The 13191-nt window shown below is 39.3% G+C and overlaps 1 protein-coding gene across 4 annotated transcripts in view; it reads left to right on the forward strand.

Annotated features, from left to right (window-relative positions):
• The window catches only part of CDC48B (cell division cycle 48B), a 287793-nt gene that overhangs the window by 216029 nt on the left and 58573 nt on the right, over window positions 1-13191 (forward strand). For 3 of the 4 annotated variants that reach the window (XM_089372953.1, XM_089372955.1, XM_089372952.1), the window contains one exon: window positions 10958-11086. The exons of the other annotated variant lie outside the window; for it this stretch is intronic. In XM_089372953.1, coding sequence (XP_089229079.1) covers window positions 10958-11086 — 129 coding nt within the window. The remainder of the gene's footprint in view (window positions 1-10957; window positions 11087-13191) is intronic. 4 annotated transcript variants of the gene reach the window in all.

A 13191-nucleotide genomic window follows, 5' to 3' on the forward strand; every position in this document is an offset into this window, starting at 1 on the left:
AGTATATTCAAGACGAAAAGTGCCCCAGTCTATGGATTCAAATACTACAAGATATGTTCCACCACATCATCGTGAAGGTGAAAAATCTAATGTGGAAATACAAAGGATAAAAGAAGGCAAATGCAAACGCTGTGGTGAGAAGTGGGACCCCAAACATAGGTGTGCTAAAGGAAAAGAATCAAAGAACCTATATAATTGTGAAGCAACTAATGATTCAAATAGTGAGGATTCTGACATAGAAGAAACAAAAGATGCCCCAGAATTCTCACCAGAATTAGATGACGGAAGTATTCCGCAAGTGTCACTATCAGCTATGATAGGTATATCACAACCTCAAACTTTAAAGTTGAAAGGACATATAAAGAAGAACAACGTAGTGGTTCTCATTGACTCTGGTAGCACACACAATTTTTTAGATGCAACCGTGGCAAAGAGACTCAATATTTTTTCATTTCCCTTACCAAACATGAAGGTGATGGTAGCTGACGGTAAGAAGATTGAAAAAGTAGGGAAATGCCATAAGGTCAAATTGCAGATTCAAGACTTTAATTTAGAATCTCCGTTCTTCACTGTACCATTAGGTGGAGTAGATGTAGTCTTAGGTATCCAATGGCTATGAACTCTAGGCACTTATGCTGCCAACCATCAAGTATAATTCATCAGATTTGAATGGGGAGGTTAGAGGTACAAATTACACGGATTCCAAGCACCAGAGAATCCAATTGTATCATCATCTCAGATGATGAAGATGATTCGAAAAGGAGCACCCGCTTATGTAGTACAATGTCACCAATTAGAAATGTTATCTGCAAATATGATCAATGAAGAGTCACCAGAGATACAAGATCTAATTCAGAAGCATGAAAAAGTATTTCAAGACCTACCTATGAAAATGCCTCCTAACAGGGAAATTGAGCATACAATAGAAGTCAAAGCAGGGTCAGACCCCGTCAACATCAAGCCATACCGATATCCACATCACCAAAAGACGGAAATTGAGAGATTAATCCAAGACCTTTTAAAGTGTGGGATCATCTCGAAAAGTAAAAGTCCGTATGCTGCTCCAGTGGTATTGGTAAGGAAGAAGGATGGTTCATTCAGGCTATGTATTGATTATAGAGGATTAAACAAAATAACAATTAAAAACAAGTTCCCAATTCCCTTTATTGACAAAATGTTGGATGAGCTACATGGTGCAAAATACTTCTCAAAATTGGACTTAAGGTCAGGCTATTATCAAATCAGAATTAGGTTGGAAGACATACCAAAAACGACATTCCGAACACACGAAGGTCACTATGAATTTAAAGTAATGCCGTTTGGGTTAACCAATGCACCAACAACATTTCAAGCAACTATGAACGAATTATTTCGTCCACATCTTAGGAAGTTTGTATTAGTATTCTTTGACAATATCGTAATTTACAGTAAAACTTGGAAGGAGCACTTACAACATCTGGATAAAGTTCTTACACTACTAAAAGAGCATCAGTGTTATGCAAAAAAATCCAAATGCACCTTCGGAAAGGAAGAAGTAGAATACCTTGGACACATTATATCCCATGAAGGCATAAAGGTGGACCCTAATAAAATCAAAGCTATAAAGGAATGGACCAAACCAGTTAATGTATCCAAACTAAGAGGGTTCTTAGGTTTGACTGGGTATTACCGAAGGTTTATTAAAAACTATGCACATATAACTGCACCTCTGACAAACCTTTTAAAGAAGAATTCATTTCTATGGGATGAGGAAGCAGGAAGGTGTTTTGAAAAATTAAAGGAAGTTATGTCTAATGCCCCGGTATTGGCAACACCAGATTTTTCTAAACCATTTATCATCGAGTGTGATGCTTCCGGATTCGGTATAGGTGCAGTGTTAATGCAAGAAGGGCATCCAATAGCTTTTGAAAGCAGGAAGCTCAATAAAAGAGAATGCCTCAAGTCCACATACAACAAAGAAATGCTCGCTATTATGCACGCACTAGCTAAGTGGAGGCAATATCTTTTGGGAAGTAAGTTCTCCATTCGAACAGACCATAACAGTCTCCAGCACCTCCTTCAACAAAAAACACTTTCCGAAGAACAACAAAAATGGATTGAAAAAATTGCCGCCTTTGACATGGAAATACTACATAAAAGGGGAAAAGACAATGTAGTAGCAGATGCCCTATCCAGGAAAGACGAAGAACCAACACTACTTGCAATCTCGGTTGTTGTTCCTGAATGGCTTAACGAGATTCGAAGTGAGTATGCCAAGGATCCAGAAATAACGGCGATAATCAATAACCTTCCCAACAACTCAAAATTTGAATGGAAGAATGATATTCTATGGTACAAGGGAAGAATCTATCTAAATGCAAATTCCAAGTTTAAATTTAAGATACTCAAGGAGTCACATGATTCACCGTCAGCCGGACATGTAGGATTCTTTAAGACTTACTACAATGCATGTCAATCTTTCTTTTGGAAAGGAATGAGTCGCGATATTCAGAAGTATGTAGCAGAGTGTGACACATGTCAAAGGAATAAAAGTGAAAATATTATGACACCTGGATTACTTCACCCTTTAAACATTCCGAATCAGAAATGGGAAGAAATTTCGATGGACTTTATTGAAGGATTAATCGTATCTGAAGGCAAGGACAAGATTTTCGTAGTGTTCGACAGACTCACCAAATATGCTCACGTTATGGCAATAAAGAAATCATACTCAGCTAAACAAATCGCTGAAATATTTTACAAAAATATATGTGAATTACATGGTTTTCCGAAAGTCATTGTGAGTGATAGAGATGCCAAATTCAAGGGTAATTTCTGGAAGGAGTTGTTCAACCACATAAGAACCACAGAGGTTTTCAATAAATGTTTAGAGGCCTACCTACGTTGCTACGCTACAGAAAAACAAAATAAGTGGGCTCAATGGTTGCATCTCGCTGAGTGGTGGTATAATTCTACTTATCATACGTCAGCAAAAATGACGCTATTTCAAGCTTTGTATGGATATGAGCCCCAAAAATGGAAGGATCTTGCTATTGTCCAGACAAATCTACCTGCTGTTAAAAATCAACTAGAAGAAACCCAAAAAATCCAAATATTGAAAGAAAACTTGAATAATGCAAGGAATTGTATGAAGCAACAAGCAGACCGAAACAGAACCGAAAGAGAGTTTGAAGTCGGAGAATGGGTGTTTGTCAAGCTCCAACCATACAAAAAACTGTCCTTAAAACAGAAAGGAAAAAACAAATTGGTACCAAAGTTCTATGGACCTTATCAGATCAACAAAAAGATCAGCCAAGTTGCGTATATTTTAAGCCTTCCAGAGAAAAGTTGTGTTCACAACGTCTTCCATGTCGCCTGCCTTAAAAGGGCACTAGGCGACCATCAATCAGCGCAAACAACGCTTCCATCCCTGGATGATGAGGGAAGGGTCATTCTAGAACCAGAGTGTATTTTATCTACTAGAGAAAGAAAGCTTCGACATCGTACAATCAAGGAATACTTGATCAAGTGGAAGGACTTACCCGAAGAAGAAGCTTCTTGGGAGACCGAAGCATTTTGTCAACAACATCCGTCATCATATATGCTTTGAGGACAAAGCATTCTTTCAAGAGGAAGGAAATGTTATGTAAAACTTAGTTAATATTATGTAAAAATTAGTTAGTTGTAGTTTATTAGGCAAAAGGGCATGATCAATGATCATGCCTGTTCACCAAGAGGCACCTAAGGCGGTATATAGCTAGGGCCTCTCACAAAAATGTATCATCATTCAATTATTAATAAAATATTTACTTAATTCTGTTTTTTATGGAAGTTTTACACTTCAATGGTCTCTATTCTTTCAGGATCAAAAACAACCCCTTCTTTAGAGAGGATATGACCCAGTAGTTTCCCTTTTGTGACTGCAAAGACGCTCTTCTTGGGATTCAACGATATTCCATACCTTTGGCATCTTTCGAAAATCTGTTTCAGGTGATAAATATGATCCCTTCTGTGATATGAATACACAGTGATGTCATCCATGTAAACCACTACTGATCTGTTAATCAACCCTTGGAAAGCTATGTCCATAGCTCTCTGGAATGTGGTGCCCGCATTAATAAGTCCAAAAGGCATTTTACGATATGCGTAGGTGCCCCATTTAGTGTTGAAGGTTGTCTTAAGCTGATCCCCATTAGATACCAACACTTGATTATATCTTGAAAACCCATCTAATAGGGACAACATTTTAGACCCAGAAACGCACTGAAGAATGTGTTCCATAGAAGGGACAGGATAGTTATCCTTTTGCGATGCTTTGTTCAGGTTTCTGAAATCGATACACAGCCTGATATCTCCATTTTTATTTCTTACTAGCACGAGATTGGCTACCCAACGGGTGTGTCTGACTGGAAAGATGATTTTAGCATCCAACATTTTGTTTAATTCTTTCTTCACCAACAGTTCTAGGCTTGGATGCATCTTACGAAGCTTTTGTTGGTAGGGCTTAGCCTCCTTTTCCAAAGGAATTACATGCTGCATAACGCTGGTATCAAAGGTTTTTAGGTCTCCATATGTCCATGCAAAGACGTCCTTGTATTCTTTAAATAGCTTGACAAATGCAGCCTTTTCTTGTGGAGAGCACCCCAAGCCCAAATTAATAGTTTTTGGGTCTTCTTTGGTTCCAAGGTTGACTGATTCATACTTCATGGATGAGCTATGCGTTTTGCAATTAGTTGGCCTTTTGAATTTATCATACAGGTCATACAAGTGCTCCATCTTGACAACTGACTTGGGAATTATATTGGACTGATCCTTTTCCTCATCTTCCCTCTCGTTCATAAGCTTGTCATGCTCCTTTTCATCAATGACTGCATTCTTGAATGTCTTCTCGCAATGCAGGAACTCAAGGATTTGGTCGTCCTCTTCGAACACCTGCCAATTTGAGATGTTATCAGGCACAGATGGTCTGAAAATCAATTCAACATAACATTTATTCTTCTTTAATCTAAAATCAGGCAGAAGTTTTGCAGCCATACCAGCCATCAGATCGGCATCTTGGTTTTGCCCTCGAGGTATGTATGTGATATTAAAAGAATTAAAACTGTTAATGAAGCTCCATACCTCATGCTGATACCTTACCAGGTGTGGCGAATGGCAGTGTATCCTCTTCCTTACCTAGTCCACAATTATTTGTGAGTCACCAAAATCTTTAAGATTTTTTACCTTCATATCAATGGCTTTTTTCAAGCCCTGCAACAAGCCTTCGTATTCTGCCGTGTTGTTGGTGCACGTGAACTCCAACCGGCTGGCCATCAAATGTTGGTTCCCTTGCGGGTCAATGAGAATGCTCCCAACACCTGCACCTTCAAGGCAGTTAGAGCCATCAAAATAGAGTGTCCAAAATATAGAGTCTAATGTTACATCAATTGAATTGCTTCCTATGAAACTAGTTCTATCATCTACTATATTACAGGGTGGTTCATCAGTTGGACTACAGGGGAGAGCTTCCAACTGTGTGTTTATTGCAGTTCCTTCAATTGTTTCTACATGGAATTCTCCAAAACAGGTTTCCGTGGCACAAACATTGAAACTATAATTCCCAAGGATAGAGTTGGTAAACATTACAGGTTCATTGGGGCTGTTTAATTCCGTCACCACATACTTCATGTATCTTTCACGATCAACTCTCAGCATATCACCCTTCCCCTTCTGAGGCAGCAAGAGATGGGACCAATCAGTTGAGAAATATCCATTCAGTTTTGCTGACCAATCCCTACTAAGCAGCATTCCATAAGCCTCGGGTATATCGACTACCACTATATCAATGACTTGTGTGTATTGTGGTTTAGCAACCATCCGAATCAGCACATCTTTCAATTCCCCAATTACTTTTACATTTGTCCTGTCCAATTGCATAATTCGAGTCCCAGTTTTCTTGGGTATCGCATGCAGTCTTTTAGCAACAGCGTAAGGCATCACAGTGGACAAGGCACCGGAATCTACCAAGCAATTGTGTATGTTCATGTTGAGGATTTCAAATGTGATAAGGAAAGGTGGAGTCATGGATTTTGATTTCCTCCCTATCATGGCTGCACTGACATCTTGGGGGTTTCGATTCATTTTAGAAAGAGTGGCTTCCATAGTTGATGGTATTTGGGCTGTATTGGGGGTACTAACACGTTTGGACATCGACTTCTTGGTTGGCTGCTTGGGATGGTGGGAGTTTTGCAGTTCCGCTCATTCATAGCTTTCAAGAGCAGATCTCTTTGCTGCGTTAATTTTAGCAAATCAAAGTATGTGATATTAGCCCTAGATTTCTTAAGATCATCCACAATGTTGTAATCAATGTTATAAACAGGGTAGGGCAGAGTAAACATACCGGTTTTGCCGTTCTTAGGTGGGGGTTTACCATTTTGAGTCGCCTTCGTTGCAGTCGGAGATGTATTCTCTTTCTCTGGATAGTTTGCAACAGGAGTATTCTTGGACTCACTACTAGGTCTACCCTTCTCGACAGGAACTTTGGGAGCGGATGCCTTCACAGGGCGAACATCTTTCTTGGTCTGGTCTATAGGCTTCATCACACCCGCAAGTGGCCCCTTACTTCGTGTGTGGATTTCATTAGTGTGGATTTTTGCCATATTGTCTCCTTGGTCATCATCATTCTCATTTGTATAGAAATCCCACAGTATGTTGATTTGAGATTCTTCGTCCAAGGGCTCTTCTACTTGGTACTCTTCCTCATTTTCTTGTTCTGGCTCTAGCTCCACTATGGGTTCTTCTTTGTCAAGGAGTGATCCGATAAGAGCCAGCTCTTCCATATTTAGGTTCCCTTCATTGGGTGGAGTAGGCAACGCAAGTTGACCATGACCACCTTCTGTCTTCTTACGATAGAAAGGTTTGAAGGGTTTTCTATTGTTATACTCTCTTCCATTCTCGCCTGTACTCTCTTCAGAATTCCTTTTCATATCGATGACTGTGCTTGTCAATTTCTTAATGATCCGATGCAAACCTTCCATATCACAGCGCGCCTTATATATAACCCTTGGGGCTTTGGACCCGATAATATATATATTGCGTTAATAAAGCCATCGGGTCCGGTAGACAGTGGCGTGCCATATATATATAGCTTTGGAGTTGGCCGATTGCGATATGTGATGGGGCTCTGGACCCGATATATATATAATATGGTTAATAATGCCGTCGGGTCCGGTAGACAGTGGCACGCCTTATATATAAGCCCCGGACCCCGCTGATTGCGATATGCGATATGGCTCCGGACCCGAAATATATATATTTGGGTTAATAATGCCATCAGGTCCGGAAGACAGCGGTGCGCAGTGTTGATTGTGATAGGCAAAAAGGGTAATTTATGCATGTTTGTGAAGCATTTCCCTTATAAAGAGTTCTAATGGAAATAAGGTGCGATAGAAGGTTTTTGGGGGCTGAAAAGGTCCCGATGGAGGGTATGAATGAGGGGCTAGAAAGGGTTAGAGATGAACCATGCGACAGATATTTGAAGAGGGGGGCTTAACCATTAGGCATTGAAGATTTGACTTGGCAACGAGTTAAAGTCTTTGGGATAAAACAGATCATTCGGAGAGGTGAAAGATCAACTTTTTTTAGGGGACCCATTCAAAATTGCTATCAGGGCAGTTTTTAATAGGGTGGTGGTTGTGGCCACAACAGTGAGATAGAAACATACAATGTTCAAGTTCATCAACAAGGAGTCAAAAGTCAACAACTTTGACTATCCAAACCAAATAATCAATAGTTGGTCAAAGATGGCTAACAAGTCAAATCTGATCCAAAGTAAAAGTCTACAAATCTAGTCAAAGTCAATAGTAGTAGCAACATCCCTAATCAATCAACGGTCAACAATCCTCCAAACAGTTAAGTCAAAGCTACAAAAAATTTGGCCTTCCAAGATTAGTGAAAGCAAGTCAAAATAGTCAACAAATCTCCCACATAAATCGGTCAAAGTCAACTTGTTGACATGCAGAAATCCTAGGTGCAAACCTACAGCCAATGTGGGTCAAAGTGCCCAGAAAATTTCTGTCAAACTGCCCCTTTACTTGGCCTCCCAAAACAGGTCCAAAAATAGCTCAAATGAAGTCAAATTCTCCAAGGTCAACGCAAGTCAAATCATCCCAAAACATAAGTCAACCCTGGTCAACATAATGTACTCTCTCTCCTTCACACATGTGAACTCAGACCTTGCAATTTCAGACTTGTACAAACCTATCAGATCAAGAGAGAGAAGATGTGATATGTGATGATGCTCCAAAGTGATGTGACATGTCTATTTATATGTAGTGGAGGAGATCCAATTTATCCTTTAGGCCGACCTGTACTTTTGTGCACATGTGGGTTTCATATTAAAAATAATATTTTTCGTTGACCAAATTGAATTCTTCCAAGGGCTAGAAGGGGCTTCCCTAGATGAGGAAGGCTTCCCAATGGAGGGAATTTCTCCTTGAGCTACTAAATTTTAACAAAACCCTAACCCTAGATCTTAGTGGCCAAGATTAGATCTTGCCATCTCAAGATCAACGATTATGACTTAATCTCTCGTTGAGATCACTTAAGTCACTATTAATCATTAAATACAAAAGGTACTTTATAAAATCATCGTACAAAGTTTATCTAGAGGCAATCTTCCACATGCTAAGACACCAAGCCATTGTGGAAGTCCTACTGAGCTACATAATCCAACTCTGGGTCCATTTGGGCACATCATCAAGTTGTCCAACGACCAAGCTCTATGGCTCAACATTTCAACATTTGGAGGTGCATGAGGGGATGTAATACCATGTGGAATCATCTCAAAGCCCAACGCTCATCTTTGGGGTGGCAATGCTAAAGTATTAAGGTCATATCTGTTCTCAAAATGGGGCAGAGTCCTTTGGAGTGGTGCTAAAAAGGGTCAAGCCCATCCCTCAAGGGATCTCTGTTGCTGTGAGAACACCACCTAAAACAAACTTCTCAAGATCAAGTGAGATCACACCATTAGGGACAAAAACCATTAAAGTATCATAGTGGACCATATCTAATGTTAAGGGCATAAGAATACTTCACACAAAACCCACCTTCAAATATCTACCTAGATCAGGACGAATAAATAGTTACCACACTTATGTTCGGGATGATTAAGTCAACAACCCTATTGGGTGTTTCTTGCCTCCAAGGGGAATGACATGTTCAAGATCATTTTGTCAATCCATAGGTGCGTGTAATGATAATGGTTTTGGAGTGGGAGAGACTTCAAGGCAATTACCATAGCCATGAGACCAACTAATGGGGATCTAACATCTTGAGTGTATTGATGTAAAGAGGGAGCAATCATGGTGGCATGAGTTTCCCATTTTGTTGGCTTTCTTTTCCACCTCTCTTGTGTGCCTTTTACTTTAATATTTGTCTTTATTTGGTGTGTAGCTTAGGAGCCCAAGCTTGCTTTTATATTTTTCTAATATCCCTTTAAGATTTAGAAGTCTTTCTCTCATTAGGGTTGGGATTTTCAAGAGTTCCTTTCTTTAGATGAAGGGGGACTTTCAAGAGTTCCTTTCTTTAGATGAAGGATTGAATGCTCGAGGTATTGGGTGATGGATAATGGGTAGGGTAGAGCTCATGCTAGGCTTTTTTCCATATGAAAAATACCATCCCATCAATCTTTTGCATTTTACATTTTCTTTCATTGTGGCTTTATATGCATTTAGCTTTATTTTAGCTGCCTCAACCTTTGGGGCCAAGTTTCTGGGTCTTGACACAAGGATGTAGATGAAGGGTGCCGATCCCAATGACCAATGATTACCAACGCAAAAAATGGAGATGGATAACTGGGAAAGATGGAAAGTGCTAAGTATGGATTACCTTGGACATGCTATACAATCAATGCTTCCCCAATAGTGCCCTTCCTAAACTGTAAGGCCTCAGATGTGGAACCACTGGACTATAGTCAAAGACTAACCTCCCTAGTGAAGTGTGGGGATAAGCATACAATCAAGATCATTCAATCATCCAGTTTGTTCCGTGATATGTCCATATATGCCTAGTTCATCCATATATATGCCCATAACATTAAATGAAAGCACATGATTGCAAGAATGGTTAGAGTACCTGTCGGAAGATGACCAAACTTCATTCAAGAATAAATGCCAGATGGGCGAGGGATCTGACCATAGCTATAGGTGGAGAACTTTGACATAGTGTTGTGTGTTGACTGTCATGGGAATGCTGGATGGCTGGAATCTGGATGTCAAATGAGGAGAAAAAATTTCACCTAGAGGTTACTCACTTTTGGTGGGTAACAGGGAACAATGCTAGGAACCTGTCGGTAACTACATGCTTGCTTAGATAGGTGATGCCATTAAAATATCTTTTGGAGTTCACCTGTACTTTTGAGCTCTTTTTCAATCTTGCCAGAACTCATTTCAGCCGTAAAATTGGTTTTGAGTTCCCGTATTTTCTTGCTTTTTTCAACAGGTTGTTGGTTTTCAATGGTGAGTGAGAACCAAGATGGATTGATGCTGCCTCCTGAAGGAAGGGAGGATGGGGCCCCTTTTGGTAAATCTATGCAAAGAAGGAAGATTATGGTTGCTGTTAGAGTTGGATTTCTCAGAGCAAACACGACCATATTTTAAATCACTGTTACATCTACTCTTTGGGGAGTTATTACTTTGCTTGGAAAGACATTTCTTTCTGGCAGTGCCTTTGTCTGGCCAGTCATCTTGCAGTATACAACTATGAAATACTCTAGAAACTTTGGAGGGCTATGTACTACTAGCCGAGATCACATAAAGTTAATTTTTTCAAAGGATAGAAATATCCTTATATTGGTAAATTGGATAATTGTTGCAACTGTTATGTGTAAAATTTAAAGATATAATGGAACCTTTTTTTGATTTTTGTCTTTAATTGAGTAGCATTTCCATGGTTTCCTCTCCAATTTCTGAGTTTTCTTTTATTTTAAATTCATCTGCAGTGGGGCAGAACTTTACTCAATGTATGTTGGAGAAGGTGAAGCTTTACTGCGTGAGACATTTCAAAGAGCACGCTTAGCGGCTCCCAGTATAATATTCTTTGATGAGGCTGATGCTATTGCAGCAAAGCGGTATGTTTCTCTTTCACCCTTGAAACTCTGTTGAATGGCATTTATATCTAAATGTCAGTACTGGTTGCAAGCAAAAAGAAACTATGAAGCCTTGCCTATATGTTTCAAGAAGGTTTGCTGCTCATATTCTGCTGACTGTTATATGAGTTTCACACAAAGTCAATGGATTTTGTGAGGGAGAAAAACTTAAAGAGTAAACATAAATAGAATATGGGAAACTGTAGTTCCTTATTGAACTTGCATATTTAACATTCCCTGGTTCTTTACATTGAAAAAGTTTACATACCAAAATGCTTTGCATTATTCCCTCATATTTGAAAGATTGAGTTAGGACATTTTGATGATTTTAAAATATCTCAACAGATTATTGCACCTAGAGAAGTGAGTTGCATTCTACAGCCCTACCTATATGAGATGTTTAACATCCATGCTTGTAAATCAAAATAGGAATAGAAATAAAAGATGCAATATAAAAAAGAAGATTAAAAAACCGATTATATATATATAATCCAAGACAAACATCACAGGATACCCTCTTCTTCAGTGGAATATCAGAATGGAGTGTGACTCAACTACTAGCCACAATATCTGCTGGTAAACACGTCCTCCCCCACATATGACAAATCCTGTGTCAGACAACATAATGATGACAATTGCCTGACACGAATTTGACTCATGTCCGAGGAGAGGGACATGAATTTGACTCGTGTTAGGCACGTGCCAAAATCATGTCCTGATTTCGTGACACATTTTCCACATGAAATGACCCCTGAATGCTCAAAATTTTTGTTTTGGGCTGATTTACCTCACTTTTGTTTGCTGTTTTGGAGCTGTAGGAGTGTGTTGACGACCAGCAAAGGAGAGAGACAAGTTCTAGAGGAAATTCAAGGGGCAGGTAAGTGGATTTTCCTTCCAATTATTTTTAGTTTTGCTATAGCAATCTGCCAGTGTGTTTCTGTTTATGTGCAGAGCCTTACAACAGTCGCATTTTTCTTTATAATCATAGCAATCATGGCTCAATCAAGGGCAGCAGGAAAAAGGGGAGGAATGCCTCCATTGATAATGACCCCCCGTTCTCTTTCAATTTCATCAGGGTCTGCAAGTATTCCATCTGTTGGAAGTGGGGTTGCAACAGAAGCTTCAAATGTTGAGAGAAACATCCTTTTAGCAAGACAACAGGCTCAAGAACTGAAATATCCCTTGTGGAAGTATGTTACAAGATATCAAGGGCCAGGGAGCAAGTTAAAGGGAGGAGGCAATGTTCTTTGGACATGTAGCTTTTGCAACCATCAATTCAAGAGCACCTACTTCTGTGTGAAAGGGCATTTGTTGGGCACATCTTGTGGACTTGGAGCATGTCAAGGAGTGAGTGCATCTATAAGAGGAAAAAACGAGAAAGAGAAGCCAATGCTGGTGTGGCAATGGTGGCTGCAGCATTTAAGAAAAACAAGAATGACGATCCTCTTGCATTATTGAGGAAAAACAATTATCCATTTGAGAGTCCCATTGGGTTGAATGCTACACAAAACAAATAGTCTTTTGTTACCTAAAAATTTACTTGGTAAATTGATCTATAGCTTAAAATGATCTATGAGTCATTTTCACTTGACTAACAATTCCATAATCAATGCATGCGAGTATATGATAATGACTATCAATTCCATAAACAATGTTTATTTAATGTCTTTATAATGCAAGTTTCTAAAATATTAGTTAATATGGCCTTTTGTTCTTTTTGTAATATCAGTCCTTTCATATTACTATCAAAAAGATGTACATAGATAAGTATTGCATGCTACTCCCTCCAAATTAATGCCTCCCAAAAATAGTAATTCCAAAAAATCCCCAGATTTACCACGAGGGGTGTCCGTTTGATATATTGTAAACAACATGAAGAGTGTCTATCATCCCAACGGTATCATTTTGCTCTCCACCTTGGGATAGAGCTATAAATTTCTCCCACCACCCTGTGTCATAATAGTGGATTAGCTGCCCAATAGCTTCCATGATTATCTTCAAGGTACCTTTGTAAACTGAATTTAGGACAGATCGTTCTTCGCAGGACTCCCACTCGATGAAAATGGTCACCTTGACGACTTCCCATG

The sequence above is a fragment of the Pinus tabuliformis genome, chromosome 8, assembly GCF_031772625.1.
Source record: "Pinus tabuliformis cultivar Carrire ecotype Pingquan chromosome 8, CPIR1, whole genome shotgun sequence".
NCBI classification, from domain to species: Eukaryota; Viridiplantae; Streptophyta; class Pinopsida; order Pinales; family Pinaceae; genus Pinus; species Pinus tabuliformis.